A 20,252-nucleotide genomic window follows, 5' to 3' on the forward strand; every position below is an offset into this window, starting at 1 on the left:
ATGTACACAGTGACAATTACTGTCTGAAATTATAATTCAGAGCATGACTGCAGAGTGCCTGTAGGAAAGAGTTTGTATGTACAAAAGTACTCTAATTTCCATTTAAACCCTGCTTTGCCCCTGAAAATGGGTTCTACTTTGAAGAGCACGCTTCCCTTTTAAAAGCAAGAAGAATTACTTTCAGGAAAATATTTGAATTTGGCAGAAATTTTTAAGTAATTCACTCCTAAACTGGTTAGTTTAAAAAAGTCCAGCAAATTCGGCCAGAGGTCCAGGCCATGTCTCTTAAAGCTTTGACCAAACATTCAGGCCCCCCCCGATGCTGAATTGGTTAATTCAGATTAGAATAAAGACCCTTCCAGCAGCACGCTGGGGCAGGGACCAAGGAGAGGTGGTGATAGAGACAAGCACAGTTTAATAATCCTATCAGCTGCCTTATGAGTGTCTGCTGCACTTAATAGCTCAGTCTTCAGATTGAGTTATTTAGTCAATCATGGATACAATGTTTACTTGACATTTCAGTATTAACCAAGGAGCTTTGCAACACATGCAACTGAGGAGAAAGTGCTGCTGTGAGAATCCTATCAAAGACTCATTCCCTGAGACGGTGAAGGGCGAAGGTGGGGGTGGGACAGGGGGCAGTCTATGTCTCATCTACGGCAATGAGACACTGATGCAAGGTGTTCTGGAGCTGAGCCAGTTCACTGCTTGAAATGTGTGTCGGCAAAGTGTTTTGCATTGGTTTCACTCGAGTGGGTATAAACGTTGGGCCAGATGTGTATCTGCATTCAGGGGGAAAGACTCACATTTAAACTTTAACCTATGAACATATAAACTGGGGAACGATCCCTACTCCTTCTCCCCAGAGTGCAGGTGTCTTATGGCAAGAACATACGTTCCAGATGGACGTGTGGCAGTGTGAATATTTGATCTTTGTGGAGTGTGACTGGCTGTATGGCATGGCTGGCAGGCTGCATACCAATAGGTTTGCCTTCTCCTTGAACTTGTTGCATCAACTGAACTGTTTGATCCCAAAGTCTGATTAGTTTTTACTGCTGTCAAAAGCAACATTTCTGCTAGCTTATCTACTTATGCAACCCTGCACTTATTTACAATACGTATAGTGAAAAAGCCTGAAACATAAAAAGATTCAATAGCAGAGACTTTGTAGTCTGTCAGCCTGTGAGTTTTTTTTTCTAGCTGAATAGAAACTGTGAAATGGAAACGAAATTGTGCATGGATGACCACTAATAGTTATAGCATGCTGTTTTGTTTTTTTTACAATTAGTAAAGAAAACATCAAATGATGCATAACTGTGCCGGCGGACAGTAATTTCCTTAACTTTAGAAGCTAATTAAACTTCACAAAGAGATTTAAATTTAATTTTAGTTTTCAAGTTTTCCCAGATTGTCTTCAAGCTGTCTCGCAACCATCCACAATTTTTTATTTTGTTTGTTTGTTTTTTTTTTTTTTCTTGCAGTTGTGAACAGCTCCTTCATTTCTTTTGGGCATTGATTCATAGGACAGCAGAGCACATAAACAACAAATTGGAAAACCAAGCATTTGTTAGTATGCATGCTGACTCTGGGGTGGAAAGTTTATATCAACTTTGATCTTATTTTCATACGTCTGACTGTTGGTTATTATAACACTGTACTGATCAGGTTATTTGTTAAGATCAGACGGGTTGAGAAAAATAAGTGGTCAAGAGTTTTTAAGAAACCTCGTTAGCCGAACATATTTGGAAGAGAAATGTCGAACTGTCAAATTATCTGTTCTAAAGTCAATTGCGTTAGATGATCAGTCTAAACTGACGTGTTTACATGACTGACTGCTTGAGTTTCTTGCCTCGTCTGACTATTGCAATGTTTTTATTCTAACTCACAGCGGTGAAAGGAATGCTTAATTATCTTTAAAGTAAATACCAATGCAACAGTGTAAAACACTATTATAAGCCCTGTATTCAAAGTCTCACTCAAGTATAAGTAAAAATGATCATCCGCATAAGGAAATTAGAATATCAAAATTAAAAGGACTGGGTCCACAGAAAACAGGCCTCTATGACTTACATATTCTTATACAGTTATATATAATAGTTATATATAATAGTTATAATAGTTTTTTATACTGATACATAGATGTGTCAGCAGACACACACACACACACACACACACACCACAGACTTCCTCCACTCAAACTCTCTCTGGTGTAGATCTACCATCTGTCAATAACCCCTGTGACTCTTAACTACATGTAGAGGATCAGCAACCAGATGATACCGTGCTTCCCTTTATGCTTTCCCTATGCATATTTTTTACATACACACATCTACACACACTCCACCTATCTTTCCCATAGTGATACTGTCATGACTTTGATCAGAAATAAAGTAGCAGCTGCTCCCACAAATCACCGTCTCGTTCCCACCTCGTGTAGCTGGTGTCCTGCTGGGAATGGTCATTTGCCCTGTCCTTATGTATAAATATAGACATGCGTGAATATTCTACATATGAAATGTGTTTACTGGATTTTAGATTTTTATCTTTTGCCAACAATTTGAAGAAATTTTCCTGCCAAATTGACTCTCTATGAACCGTAGAAAGAAAATTTAAGGGAGTGGGGAGGAGAGGGAGGGCCGTCGAAGAGACAGACGGTCCGATTGAAAGAGGGAGCAAAAGGGAATTGGAAACGGAGATGAAGAGAAATGAAGTGAGACAGACAGAATCAAGGGGGTGGGGGGAGAAGAGGAAGGTGAGCAGCAGGATAGAGGAGGGAAAGGTTGAATGTGCAGGAGGGGGCAAATAAAGTATTTGTCACAGTGCCGCCAGAAAGAGATTGAAAAAGACGGAGTGGGTGAGGAGAGTGGATGGTGTCTCCATATCATGCTTTCTTATGCTTATAAAGTGCCCACTTAGCTCCAGTTGTACCATTTCTGACTTTGTCCTTCTCTCTTTCTTTCTCCTTTTTGTTTCCTTTTTTCTTTCCCTTTCTTCCCTTTTACTCCACTTGTCTTTCTTGTTTTTTTCCCTGTCCTCCCATCCTCTTCTTTATTTTCCTCTTCTCCTTCCTTCCTTGTCTGTCCCCCCTGCAGGCACCTCTATAATCCAGGTGACAGCAACAGATGCTGATGACCCGACTTATGGGAACAGTGCCAAGCTAGTGTACACACTAGTGCAGGGCCAACAGTACTTCTCTGTTGATCCGCAGACAGGTGAGTGTGTTTATATTATCTGTGTGCATGCGTGGTCCCGTTACTGCACACTTGGGCAGAGACACGTGAAAGATGCACAGATATACACACACAGCAAATACACACACGCTCACTGCAGAAAAACAAATGAACTCAAGATGCTGAAGAGCAAACGAGTGAATTCAGTCTTGACACAGTGCTGCGTGTGTGTGTGTGTGTGTGGACAGACCAAACCAAGCAAAGGGACAAACACACACACACACAGACATGTAGACACAGGTGTGCATGAACTTACAGACACAGGTAGAATTAAACAGTTGAAAACATGTGGAGTCACATGCACAAAGAGAAGAACATGTCTCTTTATGTCCCCCCCCACACACACAGACACACACACACACACATACACACAGATATATAGTTTCTCCCACCCTCTCCTGTGTAGTCCTACTTCTTTTATTACACTTAGTCATACATCTATCTCACTTTCTTTTGTCCTATTGTGATCCCTCAAACACGTACTCCTTAAATACACACATGCATACACCCACATATACACACACAGAGTCACGCACACACACACACACACACACACACACACATATATATATATATATATATATATATATCTCCCTCTCTCCCCTGTTCACTCCAGTGTAAGTTGGCAGAAATGTATTCATGCTGCCAGGCCTTGTATGCGGTGAACAAAACATAGCAGCAGCCTAATGTTGTTATTTCTGGATGAAGCAAAAACAAAAAGACATGTGTTCAAAGAGAGATGTCAGTGAAGGTTTGTGAACTGTTACACAGGACAGGTTACAGAGGGCTCTGAGGACCTGTCTGCCGCATGTCTTCTCAATATGCCTGTGTGTCACGCATGTCACCTAAGGGCAAAAAGTTTTTTTGGAGCAGAGGGCGGAAGGTGTTTTATCCATTTATTTCATTTTATTATGATTGCTTTTTCAGCTTGGTACCTTGGAGGGAAATCATAGCTCAGTTAGCTCAGAAACGGAGTTCAAACTGCCTGATGCTTCAGATGCTGTTTTGATTGACAGTGCATATAGAAACACTTTAGCTCAGGCTGCTGAAGTTGTTTTTTTTTAACTGTACGACTTGTTTTTGCTCAGTGAATTTTCAGTGTTTAGTAACTGATTCCCTTGACATGTGAGGACCTGTGCAACAAACCAGCTGCTTTTTAAAATGCTGATGGGGGAATATCAGCCTAATTGCACCCAGCGTGCAGCAGCCATGACACACCGCTATTTGATAAGCTTTTATTCTAAAGGTGTCCGCTCTCTTCTCCGCTCCTCTCCCCACACTGGATGTCACCTGTTCGCTACTGGTCTTATTCAAAATGTACACTCGGCGGTGAGCACAGTCACTCATATATTCAGTTTGTTTATTTATAAATTCTGCTCAGAAACCTAAACACATTCTTGCTTGTTAGCATTCAAAGCAGCCCACACTGAATGTGATTCACCTTGAGCTGCCAAGTCATCCAGGCCCGTGTTTTGGCTGATGTTGGGCGAGAGCAGCCGGCACCTGATGTGCAACATCCAATCCAATGTAGCAGAATGAGGTCATTTACGCAGAGGAGGTGATCGATGTTGAATGTGTTTAAGTGATGAGTCTTGGTGTGCCGTTAAAGAGTGTGAGACACAGAGCGAGATTTTACGCGCTGTCAGCACGCCTGGCGTTTGGCGCGTGGTGATTTATCATTTCTATACGAGCTTCTTCGCATTGCTGTGTTTATGTATGTTGGGGGGGTGTTTGTGTGTGTTTGTATTTCTCTGTGCCTTTAACGGAACATTAAGTTATATATTGTCGCTGTCAAAGGGAAACTGAGTGTCTCCAAAATGTCAGAAAAGCTGTCATGCTGTCAAGAGAAGCAGCCATGTCTCCAGCCTGATGAGACTGTGGTTTGACATTATCCGATAGGTTTTGAAAGGACCGCAAAAGCCCATGAGATCCAAGAAACACTTGATCCGTCCATTAGAATGAGGACATTAAAATTACTGTATGGAGTTTTCCCACAATAACAGCCTGATGACTTTTTTACCTTTGATAATGATCAAGCAACTGCTGACAGCACTGACAGGTTTGAAGCACACCTTACAGCCTCATTGGATAAATTAAGTAAATATAAACTAAAAATACAGTCCTATTATTACAGTTAAGATGCGTCCAATGCCTAATAGAAGCAGGCAGTATGTTTTAATCAAACACACTTGTGACTAATTTCTCAAGCTGATCTTCAGAGAGGAAAAACAATATGTTGGCCATATAAACACAACATAAACTTCATTTTTTTGAATAGGCCATCTGTGGTAGCTAAATTCTGAAATGGAGAAAAATGACCTGGGGGTTATTGACATGTCTGTGATCATTCTGTACTGCAACTTGTTGTGAATTTATTTAGATGTTTATGTCTTCAATAAACCAATTTTGCCTGATATAATTATTATTATATCTAATCAGCTAACAGGGCAGTTTGGAAAACATGTTTTATATAACATGATTTACTTTTCTACGTCCATCAGTATTTTTCAGGTTGTGAAAGATCAGAGCTCTATAATTGATTGTCCACCCTCCAGTGGACTGTTACACCTGTCACCTTCTACAAAACAGCTGCACAGCATCTGGAACCAACTTCCATTAAATAGCAATGTATTAGCACTAAAGCAGGAAACCCATGACCTTTTATTAATGACTTACTAATATGTATAGCTGCAGTCTTTATCAAGTATTTAATAAAGGGCCATGACTTTCTCAGTTCTTAATGGGCAATTGGCTCTACAGTTATAAATGTTAATAAGTCATTAATAAAAGGTTACAGTGTATATTAAAGTTCCACCACTGCATATGAGCTCTGGCTAAATTACTACTTTAATATTGGAAAATGGTCAATCCTGTTACATCTGACCTAGGCAGATAAAAGGTCACTTTGTAATCTGCCGTCATAATAATAATCTGCAGTTATACATGTTAGTAAGTCATTAATAAAAACCCAATTCCAGTAACCCACCAGGTCCAGAGTTATTAAAGGTGATAATAAATGAACTGTACACTGCACTGATGATAAGTTAAAGAGCTGCGTTGTAATGTCTGGCAAATAAATCAGCTGTTATGACAGAAAAGATGTTTCGATGCCAGCCTTGTGTCGTTAAAACATACAGCAGAAAAATGCGAACAGAGCTGGATGAGCTCCCAATGTGTTGGGAGCTTTTGTTCCAAAAGAGAGCACAGGCCAGAAAGTGTGTTTTCAAAAGCCAGAGTGTTCTGTACCTGGTAATCATTGAGTCATAAATATTGATCAAAAAACCCTTTTAGTCCAACATAGATGTATTATGGTAATTTGCTGCCATTTTGCCACAGTAAAAACATTATTTTCTCCCCTTTAACTGCTTCCTGACCACCCTGATGCTAATATTTGTCTGTGTGTGTGTGTGTGTGTGCGTGTGTGTGTGTGTGTGTGTGTGTGTGTGTGTGTATGTGTGTGTGTGGTCTGCAGGTATCCTGCGAACAGCTGTGCCAGATATGGATAGAGAAACCCAGGACCAGTACCTGGTAGTACTTCAGGCCAAGGACATGGGTGGGCACCTGGGTGGATTATCAGGGACCACAACCGTCACTGTCAGGCTCACTGACGTCAACGACAACCCTCCACGCTTCACCCAGAGTAAGTTACTCAGCAGCTCACGCAGCCACCCACAGAGAACGAATGACTACCAAGAACAGACAGGCAGCACACAGACAGGAGAAAACTATGGACTAAGCACATTCTGTATGCACATTTTTGTTTGTACTGCCTCTTTCCCCACCCCCAACCATCCATACCTGCACACACTCACCATTCAAGAATTTGGCACTGTTTACATCCCTATTACATTTAGTTTTGCAGCCCAGAGTACCAGATTGTTGGGGCTTCATCTTATTAGAAAGGTGCAGTTCCAAGTGAACTGTCAGTCACTCTGAAATAACAGATATTTAACACAAGTTTAATTACTTCGTTGTTGACTATGCTAACTTTCTAATACTCATTATATAGCAAACACTGTTAGAAAATAAACACTAGGCTACATAACAGCATAAACACTGTGTTTGTTTTGCACCAGAAGGCAGAAGAGGCATTCTTTGACTCCTTTGACCTGCGGGTCCTGACAGGATTTTCACAGCAGTGCTCAGGCAGAGGCGACTCCTGCAGGGCTGCAAAGACCTAATCAAACATTCAGTTATGGATTTCACTCACATGTGAAATGTTAGAGCAGCTAGTATGGCATTTTCAAGTACAATTGTACTTTGAGATGATTGGAAATCATCTAACAGCTCAGATTTAATTGGCTTCCTAAATAACTGACCAAATTGAACTCAATTTCACTGTTTGTGATCATGCAGTTGTTTTAGATTTGTTTCATTAGATTAGTTCTGTTTAAGAAGAGATAGATGGAAAAGGTATGTGTCCTGTGTGGCTGTATGATTTATATTGTTGATGAATTAAATTAAATTAGGTCTTACTCAAGTGGCCTAGTCTACTGTTGCATTAGTATAAACAAAATTTACACCATATTAATCATTTACATAATGGCTGCAGGTCGCCATGAAGATTATGTAATCAAGTTGGATTATTAGACATTATTGTCCTGGTTGAACATTATGCTGTAAATCATCTTTTAGGTATCCAGAATGAGGTCAGTGTGCTGGTTAGAGAACTCCCAATGCAGCACCTCTCTGGCTCGCCTGTGATTGTTCGCCACTTGTTCTTAGATGCTGTTTTCTGATGTGTGAGGCTGATATTAATCAATTCCATCGTTGTTATAACTCCTGAATTAGTAGGCGTGTCCTTTAATATGTTCTAAAGGACAAGCGGCTCGGCCTCGTGTGACTGATCAAGGGAACCAAGTGGCCTTGATGGCCAATGCCCTTGTCATCCTTTACTTAATGTCATCCTTTCTGCAATTTCTCATCTAAGCAACATCCATCTCTCCCAAGATCATCGCTGACCTCCTTCCAATTAAAGTGAAGAGAGCTGATGTTGGGACATACTGTATAGCAACTACATTTTATTTGGATTTTTAGAGGGCCTGATTGGAAAGATAACTTAATTTTCCATTACTGTATTATTGACATTGAAATAACAAAAGATCACATAGCTTCTTTCAGGGAAATGGAATAGTGATTGTTAGAGCAGACTAATTTAAACAATATTGAATTGTGATATTTTTGAGCAAAAGTGTGATTGCAATTTAAAATCCATTCCTTTTTTTGATGAATAAAACTCAAGGTTACACAGTTTCAAATGAAATGTTTCTATCAGCACACTTCAAATTCATTTCTCAGGAAAAAACAATTATTGGTCGTGGCTACTGGTATATCAGTATAGTCATGATATTTATAAGTGACATATAATTTACTAATGAGAGCTGTAGTGAATTTTTTGGCAGGTTATGTTATTAATGATAAGGAGCTATTTTTGGATAAGTACATTACACGCAAATTGTCCTATGACAAATTAAAACATAAATGAAACTAAGCCAAATGTGACAGTACGATACCTGGTGCCTGACGGCTCCTAATGATACAGTTGTCATCCCTGCACTTTGGCTGCCTACGCTGCTATCAGTGGTTAGCTTAACAGGCTGACAGAGCGACGGCCTCACATCTCTGTATCCCAGAGGTTCCACATTCAGGCCTTTGAAGTTGGTCACCTTAAAATAATGATATGAGCTGCTTTCAAATTTAGCATTACATTCAAGCAAAGTCTGTCTGTTATTTGTACTCGTCCACTACCTAACCAGCTGCTAGCTATCTGTCAACTGACATGAGGCAATTACCTAGATACGAAGTTTGACACAGCCCCCCCATCCACCCCAGCTGACATCATTAACATCATGCTATTAGTAATTCATGACTGTACCGTACCTACAGATGTACAGGCAACTATTCCCGGACCACCTTCATTCTGAAGAGAAGTTCAAAGCACAATGATTTCCTTGCAAGTTCTGGAGATTTTTTTTTTCCACTATAATTATTAAGTGGATAATGATTTCCTCAGAAACTCTAAGTCACATTAAACTCAAAAAATATGCCTCATTTATGTTTGTTCATATTGTGATAGAGGCATGACTCTAGGAAAGAGTCGGAAATTTAATGCATATCGCAGCAGTCAGGCACTAATAGTTTTAAGGTACCTTAATTAGATGAACTGTGTGGTTCAGCCACTGGTGCCGCTCCAACTGCTGACTGTGTTGTTAAACAGCCCGAATCAGCAGCCAAACTACAATAACTAACTTTCACTTCATTTTAGAACAGCAACATGCAGCTGTCTCATTCGCCTCACACAGAATCTCTGCTTCTCTTCTCTCCACCTGGTGAGCTGCGTCTTACAGTGTGGAAAACTCTGACCTACATCATTTCTCTAGAGCAGGACCCACCACTCTTTTCCAAAAAACACATCTCTGTTTATTTGAAAGTCACAGAGTGGTTAGTTTTCTTCATTGAAACTAGCTGTGCCCATGCTTCAACTGACACCAAAATACATATTATCCAGCATATTACATCTCTTTCTATGTGTTTGGCCAACTCAGAATTAATGATAATCATAAAGATGATGGTCTAGATGGTCTGAGTCAAATGTTAAGCAACTCTTACTCTAAGCAATGGAAATTATAATAAAAATTCAGACTCTTGCAAATTTGTCATTTTGACACAAAGTCATCTCCATATACTTGTAATAAAAGAAAACTGTGTCATTAGTTTAGAATTTTAAATTTGCAGCAGTATTAAAGAAAGTGGAGATGATTGCAATAAGTATTTGTCAGGACCTGGAGGGGCTTGCAGTTAGGGTCTGTAATCCTGTTGGCCCCTCACCAAGACTGAACTAATGATGTCCTGTGGCAGGAGGTTTGCTGGTTCAAGAGAACACCCATCATACTGGGCTCATTGTGAGCTGTGTGGCAGTCTCATGCCAGGTGCCAGTAGCTGCTCTGAAACAGCATAGTCTACCAGACCTCCTCGCTGTTGTTCCTGCTGGTTTAGCTATGACTCTCTGGTGGATGTACTTTAATGAATGTATTGATGCCAGGCTACACCCTGTGTGTGTGTGTGTGTGTGTGTGTGTGTGTGTATGTGCGTGTGTGTGTGTGTGTGTTTGTGGACCCTCTCTGTGTGTGTGAACTCCCCATGTATTCCACACTTGTTTATGTACAGTATGTCTGTGTGCATCTCTGATCACTTGCTTGCCTTTTTGCTGTGTCCCCTCATGCTCCCTTGTGCTTGTGTGAACAGCATCAAAGCCAGCCACCCTACTGCACTACTCAGTTACACAGCCATACTTTTAAAAAACACCCTCAAATCTAGTCCCCATGTCAACCAAGGTCAACTCTGCTTACTCCTTGTGGCATTTACCAGAGGATGATGATTACATTAGAGCACACAGACCAGGTATGAGCTGTATATTATAGCCTTAAGAGGAGGAAGAAGAATCCAGCTTTGTGGGCTTGTCTTTTCACGCACCCTAGAATTTCTCCGTCTCTAAAACACGATTTCAGGAACTAAGTGGGTTTTCTGTATGTACAGTTTTGAACGCTGTCAGGGGATTTCTCATGCCCAGAGGAAGCCGTGTAGCAGAGGGAAAGTAGGCTACGGTACAGATTGGAGTTGTTTTTTGGTTAAAGGATAAGTGGAATATGTGGGATATTTTCAGATCTTCATTGGCAAACATATCACTCTAACCACACTTTCCTTTGGGTCTCATTATCAAATGGCATACACCGTGCTCCAAATGTATTTGGACAGCAACATGTTTTTTGATGTTTTAACTCTGTATTCCTTGGTGCAAGAAGAGCTTTAATTTTATTTTCAACCATATCAAATGGACTTTTTAAAGGTAGCAGTGCTTTTTGAACATTTTAAAGTGCCAAATATTTGGAAACACACTTGACAAAGTAATCATTTTTAGTATCTTGCTGAGCATTATTCAAGATTATTTGAATTTTTTATTCCTGACCCCTTGATTTTATTATACCCTACTCATATTATTACCCACTGATTTCGCAGTGCTCTTGTTTCTCATGAGAACATGTTGGATTGTGAGCAGATAAAACATATGCTTCCCAACCCTAAAATATGACACGGCTGATGGATTTAAAAATGTTGCTAAAAGGGAGTTTCTATTACCATGTTATTCCACATCAACTCCTTGCCTGATTAAGCCTTTAATTATAGCAGTGGAGAGTAGAATACATGGTTGGCTAATTGTCTGAGAGTAAACAAGGGTGTTGGGTATCAAATCACATCTCAAATAATCAGTTTCTTGTTACAAAGCTTCAGGAGAGGCATAGTAGCGCTCTTTCTACCCCTCCAGTAATCCACAGGGAAATTAAGATGATGGCACTTTCCCACATTATATAGCTTTGTAGTAAGGTCGTAATGTTGTTATTGAGCTGATTTGAAATTTCACTGGCTTGTTTCCATGTAGTCATTTATTCAGACATGTATTTCCATGTAGCTGAATTATGTGTGTGTGAATTCTCTCTGGGATAAACTGAAATAGTTGCTGAAGCATTGGCTGGAAGTGTACCTAAAAATAAGATGACCACTTGATTTAAAACAAGCGAGGAACCATTTTTATTCTAACCATTCTGCAAAGTAGGTTATTTAGTAGGATAACTTTTCTGGCATACTAATATACTGAGAGAATATTTACATAATGAAATGAAACAGTGTTCACATGACAAAGTGCAGACTTCATGTGCAATTTGCAAGTCTTTTTTTTAATTGGATATTTTCACTGTGCCACAGCTGTCTTCATGCAATATTATCAGCAAACCTTTACCCAACATTCGTTTTTCTGCCATGTTTTCTTCTACACCGACACCTGAGGAGATTATATATACAAGACAGAGCAAACAAAAAAAGATGTGCAAACACGTGCCTCACATCTAAAGACATAAAAATAAAAATGACCCACTTCTTACCATTGCATGAGGAGATTCCTAGAGATAGATAGATATATTGTATCTATATACACTACGTACACTGGCGTTTACACTCTATAGGATTTATTCATTTACCACTTTATCCTGTAACTTTCAACCACATTTCATGCTTTTCATCAGTTTTTTCAGATGTCACGGAAAAATCCTAAATTACCACACAGGGCCAATGATTTCAATAGATTTACTGTATCTTTATGACAAATGCATGGAAATCTGCTGCTGGTAAAGACCAGTTGATCCTGTTGAAAACCATAGAAAAGTTAGTTAACCTTGACCTAGGATCATCTTGACAAACTATTAAAGTTTGACAATGACACTTCATACATAAAAGTTAAAATGTTACTGTTTACCTGCTTCAAATATAATATAGGAAGGTTCTTTGAAGGTCATTGAATTTTTCCTCTTAAAATAAAAAAAGTCCTTCAAAAGTACTTTTATCTTAGTAAGTACACTACGCTCTATGCTCTTTATTTCTCATCACATCTATTCAGCAGATCAAACAGTATCCAAATGTGAGTTTGTGGATATGAGTTAAAGGTGTATCTTTATGAATCTGCCTGCTATATATTTTATAATATTAACAAACCATCTGATATTTAAACCACTGCAAAATAAATACCTAAAACATTAGCAAGTGCTTAAAGGGAATCTTGTATTTCCACATTTGGTGTTCTTAAAGCATAAAGAGAATAATTACAAACATGCTGCCTTCCAAATATTTCACTTAATGTACAAGAAGATCTTGGCTTTAATCAAAATTCTCCATATGAAATACTTTTCAGAAATGATTCACAACCACATTTTTCTGTGTGAAAAATCAAGAACTAAAATGTCACTCTTTATATGCTTCTTGTAGGAGAAATGTCAACCTTTGATATATGATCTGGTTCAATCCCAGAGAATTGTACACCAACTACACCTCCTTTATGGAGCTCAAATCAATCTGTCAGCTGTCAAAGGGCAAAACACTAATTCATTGCTTTGTGACGTTTTGAGCAGCACTTTGTTAAACTCACACAGAAACTCCTAGATGCATCCAGGGACTCGTAACTTGTGCTCCTGAAAACTTTTGCTTCCTCTGCTCTGCCTGCGAGAACTGTTTGAATAGCTACAACTCTGCTCTGTGACAAGTCCGCAGATGGAGACGCAGGTGCCGCTTCCCATTTTTATGTGGTTTCCAAACAACCTTGGCTTGCCAACGGTGCCACATAAAAACACTGAGGGAGCCCTCACTCTCCCAGTGGTTTGATGGATAGAAAGATAGATGGGCTGACAGATGACTACATAGGTAGTGTCGATAAGATCAATGTCATTTTATATGCCAGGGAGATGAGACCGAGAGAAGGGGAGAGACAGAGGGAGTAGTTTGGAGAGGGCTTCATCATAAATATTACTAATTCATTTCCCAGGAGAGAAAGGCTGTAACTGAGAGAGTGAATGGGAGGAGATAGAAAGAGAGAAAGAGGTGGTGTGTACAAGGAAATGTTCCTTGTGTGTGCATCTATTTTGTGTGCAAGTGTGTACTTTTTCCCTGAAAGAGAAAAAGATGGAGCCACTAAGAAAAGTGCGATAAAGTTGTCAGAGGAGGGAGAAAAAGGGGAAGAAGCAAAACAGGGAGTAGGTGAGAAAAGGCTCAGAAAACCTGAAGGAAACCACAGAGACAGAGGAGATGAGGAAACAATTGTACAAGAAGGGGAGCGGGGGAGTGAATGAAATGGAGGGAGTCAGGAGGGATAATCAGGCTATTATGTTCTTTAGTAAGATTGAGATGCAAAAGAAAAAGGCAAAGAAACAAAGAGACAACAAAGAGGGACGAGTGGGTGAGGAAAAGAGTACTTAGAGACTGGTAAAATGGGTAAAATGGCTTAACCTTGTCTGCATTTTCTTTGTGGCCTGAGCTGTTGAACTCTACCTTTAAGATTTTTTTTGCCTTTGATATGTGCGCACACACGTGCACACTTGCTTGATCAGTCAAAGGTGAGGAGACAGGGGGGCAGAAAGGTGACAGACTTTGTCATCTTCTGTCAGACCTAGAGACACATTGGCTACATCCAACACATACACACACATTCCTGACTCCCACTCTCTCAGTGTGTGCTCTTCACACACCCAGTACCCTTGTGTCCCTTATCACACTCTCTTCCATCTGCTCATGTTTTAAAACACCCTCAGCACACAATCATTTTTAGTCAGTGTGGCAGAAAGTGTCTGTGCTGAGAAATCCCATTTGTCAAAATATCCACTTTCACAGTCCCACTATCATCTAGTATAGGCACTGAACATTATGGTTCATACTGCCAAACAATAATTTCCATTCCTGGGCCTAATAGTGGCCATGGAAGTTTCTTCAGACACTGGGTTTTTTAAAAAAAAAAAATAGTTATACAATTGTAAAGTGAACAATAATGTTAATAAAATAAAAGATTTAGACTCTACAGTAAGTTTTTTTTTTTTTTATAATTCTTTCTATATAACAATGGCACACCAACAATACTGAAACTCTATAAGTGGAATAAAATAGTCTACACAGGCCAGGCATCCACAAGTGCTGGTATCATTTACTATTATATCCTCTTTAGCAGTCACATCACATTCAATAAAATCTAATGCATATTGAAAATAGCTTGTGTCCCCTTCAATAGGGCATCGATAATGAATTTAGTTAAATGGCATGACTAATGTGCATTTGCAGTCTAGTAATGGGCTCATCAGAGTTAAGGGACACACACGTAGGCCAATCCAGTCCAACGCGGGCGCCCACGTCCCGTCGTCCTGTCCAATGATCACCACCCACGCACTGACGTCTCCCATTGTTTAGCCTTGCACGATAAAGACACGAAGCCAGCACTCTTTAGAATGCATGAAAGCAAGTCCTGGGGGCAAGTTCACCAAAGCGTGAAGGAGGGAAGAGGGAGACAACAGGATAGAGGGCTAGAGATAGGGGGAGGAAACAGAAATAAAGGAGAGGAGTAAAGCTAATGGCTTTATGGTGACAGTGATAATCAGACTTGCTGAAAATCACTTCATCTCCTACAGAGCTGAAGGGATGCTGGGAAATGGAATGAAACAGGTTTTCAGTATTGTGTTTTCAGGCCATGATACAGACAAATGTGTCTGTATCTGCTTATGTGTATTTCTGTGCATATATATGTAACATTAAACGGCACAGGTCTAGAGCTGGTATGCGATGTATTATCAACAAATGTATTCTGACTTTGCATGTTCAGTATCATCCTTGGAGAATTCACATTTGCAAACTTGCATAGCAACACACACAGATTAACATGCAGCACATATGCAAAAAAATCTGTATGTGTAGTCAGCTCAGGGGCACGAGATAGTGCTGAAGCACGAAAAGCCTTTCACGAAGTGACTCTCTCATGTCACAACACACAATTAGCGTGTGCCTTGCCCTGAAGTCAGTGGTGGCACAGTGCAGAGCTCTGCTTGGATATATTCCTCTAGGCTTTTCCCCTGTGTGGATAAGAATTCTGCTGCAGCCCTCTAACTGTGTTGTGTGTGTATGTGTGTGTTGTGTGTGTGTGTGTGTGTATGTGTGTGTGTGTGTCCAGCCGGTGCATAAGTGTTGAGTAGCGTGGTCAGCATTCATCCTCGTGGGTAGTGCCTTCTTGTTCTCCTTCCCTCTCTCACTCTCTGTTCTTCCTCTTCACATATACATACACAAACACATGAGGCTTTACACTGACATTAGAGTTACATCAAATTGGTGGCTCCTGTGAGGAATCTGCGGACAGTGCTTCTTCTGATGAGCTTTTCTTTCACAGTCCCATGCAGCCGAAAGAGTCTGTGAGGAGAGATTCATCGTGCAGTAATCGGCGTATGCAGCACAAGGTTTCCAATAGATCTACACACAGGCAATCCAGCCTTGTGGGAGCCCAAGAGGGTCTTAAATTCTCCACACTCAGAAAATTTCCATTCTCACAACTTCCCTGCCATAGCAGAGAAAAACAGGAAAATTTAAAACGTTGTTAAACCTCCTCCCAAATGGGACAATTTCTGTCCCTGTTTCTTTTTCTTTCCCAGCTTATAAACATGGGCTTTTTGTGAATATTAGATGAATCTATCACACTTTCTGTGGCAATGCCTGAACCCTTTGCTTGTAGAGAACACACAGGAAAGGCAGGGAGACAGGGCGCAAAGAGACTGTCTTGACAGTTTTTTTTTTTATTGTTTTGCATTACTATTTCATTTGACCTGGCAGTGTGCCCCCTCACACAGAATAATAGGAACTAAAGCCATTCTCTTTTTGCAGAGCCATCATTGAGCCATGGAGAGCTGGGGAAGTGATTTCCATGTTAATGGGAACCTTCCCGACAGCATCTAAACCTTTCCTCTCCTTCCATCACTCCTTCCTCGCCTCCTGTCTGTTTTGTGCTTACTTGCCTTTACCTGTTGTCATCCCTGAGCATTCGATCCCTCTGCTGTTGTCTTGCAAGGGTACCTTTCACCTCTCAGCCTCTGTTTACTTCTTCGTTCTTTCTTTCTTTTCTCTTTCTCGCTGTCGAGCTTGATGAATGGAGTCGCTGGACTGTGAGCGGCACATCCTCAATGGGGTGTGGCGGGCCATTGCTAGCTGTCTGACATCAGTGTGTATTTGGGGGTATTTTTTCTGTGTTTTTTTTTTCTTCTTTTTCCTCTTGTGTTGGTACATACATCTGCAAATTCTTCTTCAAACCTGAACATTCAAAGTGGCTCCTTGGAAACAAGTTGGAAAGAGGAGATCAACACTCAGAGTAACTTAAATCCTTTATCTCCTTGAACTACACAGATGTCTGCTCGGCTGAACATTTATCTCCACTCTTCAGCTAACCCCTTGAGGAGCCCTGAGCAGGCAACTGAACATGCCACTGAGGTCTTTGTCTTCGCCACCTGCCCTCCATGCACTCCTGACGTGTGATCCCTGCGCACTTCGAAACACATCCCCCTCCCAAGATATGCTAAATAGCTCCATCCACTGTACGCTCTGTGTCAGGAAAACGGTGGTGGGTAAACTACTCTGCTGCAGGGGTGTGGAATGAATGATCTCAGCCTTGCACTCTCATTTCTTATACATAAAGGCTGGCAAGACCAAACCGAGCTCTCCTCTTTACTGCATTCTTATAAATCATGAATATACCTCTCTATATATTGTGTAAATGGATGATCGTTCTCTGAGCTAAACAGGTATAAAGCAAACTTCACGGGATTTTGGGAGACTGACATGATGCCAGACTGGACCCTGCTGGGGCCTTGTGGGAATCCGTCCTCAATATAACCTCATAAATTTGCACAAAGGAGTAAATAAACTGTTATCACAGTCCCAAACTGTTCATTGTTGTGCCAACATCTTGGAAGCAGGAAAGGAATCATCCACACTGTAGGATTCAAACAGAAATGTCTATGTTTTTTTCTGTACATAGTTCCTTTCTCTCCACCAACGTTGTCGAAGCTGTGTACCTGCACTGTTGTGGTTTTTTTCAGGAATGTACGAAGGCTCCCGTATGGCTTTGCACATTGTAAATGCTGCGCTTGCAGTTATAGGTTCAATTCTCACCAGACTCATTTTGTTACAGTGCATGAATATACTGATCTGCATAAAACACACTAAACACCAGACAGGAGAACGTTAGTTTTCAGAAGTAATCTGTCACACAATAAACGGCTTAAAATACATTTATCTGTATTAATGCAAATGACATATTTATTCAGCTCACAATCTATAAATTTATATTCATAGTGTCATTGACATCTGCCAATATCAGCTGCAAAATGTTTAATGATAATAATTACAATAAAGACACCACTTTGACTTCAGCCGCCTGAAATAGTTACTTTAAAAAACCCTCTGATACACCTTCAGAAGAGTCAATGGGAACATTAATGTCCCTTCGACACAAAAATGTGCTTGGGTGCATCAGAGGGTGCAGTGCATTGTAGTTAATATTTCATTAAGATTAATGTAGTATTTTTTACATCAAGAATCAGTTCCTGTATTCATAGTCAATAGAGTAGGCAGTAAGTCTTAACTGGACAAAACCTAGAGAATGAGAGAATGCAATTTTGGTCCTACTTTGACTAGGAGTAAAAGCACTTGATCAGTTTAGTAAACAATTTTGATCTCTGCTGAGCTTATGGAGAAATCTGCAAGTCTACATTTTTAGGAGCTGCCAGGAAACAGCGTTTAGGGTGAGACATTTGTGCACATTAAGAGTGAAAAATTATATTAATAGATGACATGACAATGAGATTCTTAAAAGATACTGATCTCTCACCAGCAGTAATAATGTAGCTTTCCATGCGTCTGTTAAAAACAACCATTTTGCAGAAAAAAAATCTAACTTTGATCAGTCATACAGCTTCTTTATAACGTGCGGATCTGTTTTCCTACCACTCATGAAATTATGGAAAAACAAGCTGCAGTCACAAAAAGCCCAGGGCTGTTTATTCCTCCATTTAAGTTGCTAATGGCAGCTCTATATTTAAGACATGTGTTCATGTTGTTGTGATACATTTCTCACCATGGTGACATTACAGAAATAATTCGTAAGGGCACACAACAGGAAGTGTAGTGAATCAGTATAATTACTGAGTGCACGATATTGCACAAAAAGGCAAGATATGGTTCTAATATACATTATGTATCATAAAACAATAATGCAGTTGAGTCAAATCTCTAGTTTAAATTGCATATGCATTTATTATTTAAGCCACCAATGGCTTGCAAGTCATTATGTACAGCATAAAGTAGTTATTGGTATATATCCAGTGACATTTAAGCTTTATATTCATTTTCATGTTATTGTTGCCTCAGTGAAAGAAGGTTCTGGATTCACACCTGGCAGGCAGCTGGGTTTGGAGTTTGCACATACCCCACATGCCTGCAAGGGCTTCTGATTTTCTCCTGTGGTCCAAAGACATGTAGGCTAGGTTACTGGTGACTTTACATTACTGTAGGTGTAAAGGTCACTGTGCATTGTTGTTGTCCTGACTATAACGCCACAGGAGCAGTCTTTCTCCTTGCTGTAGGTGTAGGAAACTCATAAAGCCAGGCTCTGAGGTACAAGGGCTTTTTAGTTTTAGTTTTGCTTTCAGCGTTAGAATTCTGAGACGCTTGATAAATACAATCATATCCTGATTGCATTTCCCAAACTCACTGGCATTACATAATGTACGCAATCAGTGTAAATCACTTTGCAGAAACAAGCCTGCAGAAATATTCGATTTGGTTCCCTTTGAATACAATGCTTAACTCTCAGCCTCTCCTTCTTTAAGAATTCAGTGTTGTCACATTCTGAAGCTATTTGTCTCAAGATGGAGCAGTTGAGGAAAGTCATGTCCAGTCTGGATCCCGCCTCCTGTCTGGGACAACATCATTTGTTATTCGAACTTGAACTCTGGATTTGCCTGCTCCGCACCACCACATTCTGAAGGGAAAGACAGCTTTTGGTTTTCTCAAACAGTTTGACTATTTCTTCTGCTTCTAATGCTTGGTTGTAGTTGCAAAAGAATTATAATGATTATGGTGATAAGCTTAACAATTAGGTAAGAGGCAATAATTTCCAATAATTGTTATTCCCTAATTAAGTTTTACATCTTCAGAGCCCTAATAAGTGATGGGGGAAATGAAATGAAAGGAGAAAGTAATTAAAATGGAGATGGCTAATGCCAGCATGCTTTTTATCATTGTGTTTTCTCTATCCCCCTGTTTCTTTTGCTCTGTATTAATATTTCATCTAAAGTTCGGTGCTTTCTGCTTCAGTAGACAGTAAAATCACTGCTGGAAACATTGCTCTCAGTCATATCTCTTTCTATCTTTCTCCTTCTCATTCACAGCCCTTCTTCACTCGCTCTCAGCGCCATGTCGTATTTCTGCCTTTCGCTGAGCTCTTGCTGTACATTTCTCTTGTTTCTCTCTTCTTTTACAATATCGCAGGTGGAGGAGAAAGTCAGTGCTGAGTCTAACTGGTTTCAGCCAGCTGCAAACTCTACTTTCCTTTCTTTTACTCACATCAGTCGGTCATTCAGCGAGCCAGCCAGCCAGCCTGACACTCATTTTATCATTTGT

At 40.1% G+C, this 20,252-nt stretch overlaps 1 protein-coding gene across 1 annotated transcript in view; it reads left to right on the plus strand.

Annotated features, from left to right (window-relative positions):
- The window catches only part of cdh24b (cadherin 24, type 2b), a 123,307-nt gene that overhangs the window by 70,376 nt on the left and 32,679 nt on the right, over window positions 1–20,252 (plus strand). Inside the window, exons 4-5 of the mRNA XM_026313365.1 lie at window positions 3,093–3,212; window positions 6,703–6,870. Of these exons, the coding sequence (XP_026169150.1) occupies window positions 3,093–3,212; window positions 6,703–6,870 (288 nt within the window). The remainder of the gene's footprint in view (window positions 1–3,092; window positions 3,213–6,702; window positions 6,871–20,252) is intronic.

This window comes from Mastacembelus armatus, chromosome 17 (assembly GCF_900324485.2).
Source record: "Mastacembelus armatus chromosome 17, fMasArm1.2, whole genome shotgun sequence".
NCBI classification, from domain to species: Eukaryota; Metazoa; Chordata; class Actinopteri; order Synbranchiformes; family Mastacembelidae; genus Mastacembelus; species Mastacembelus armatus.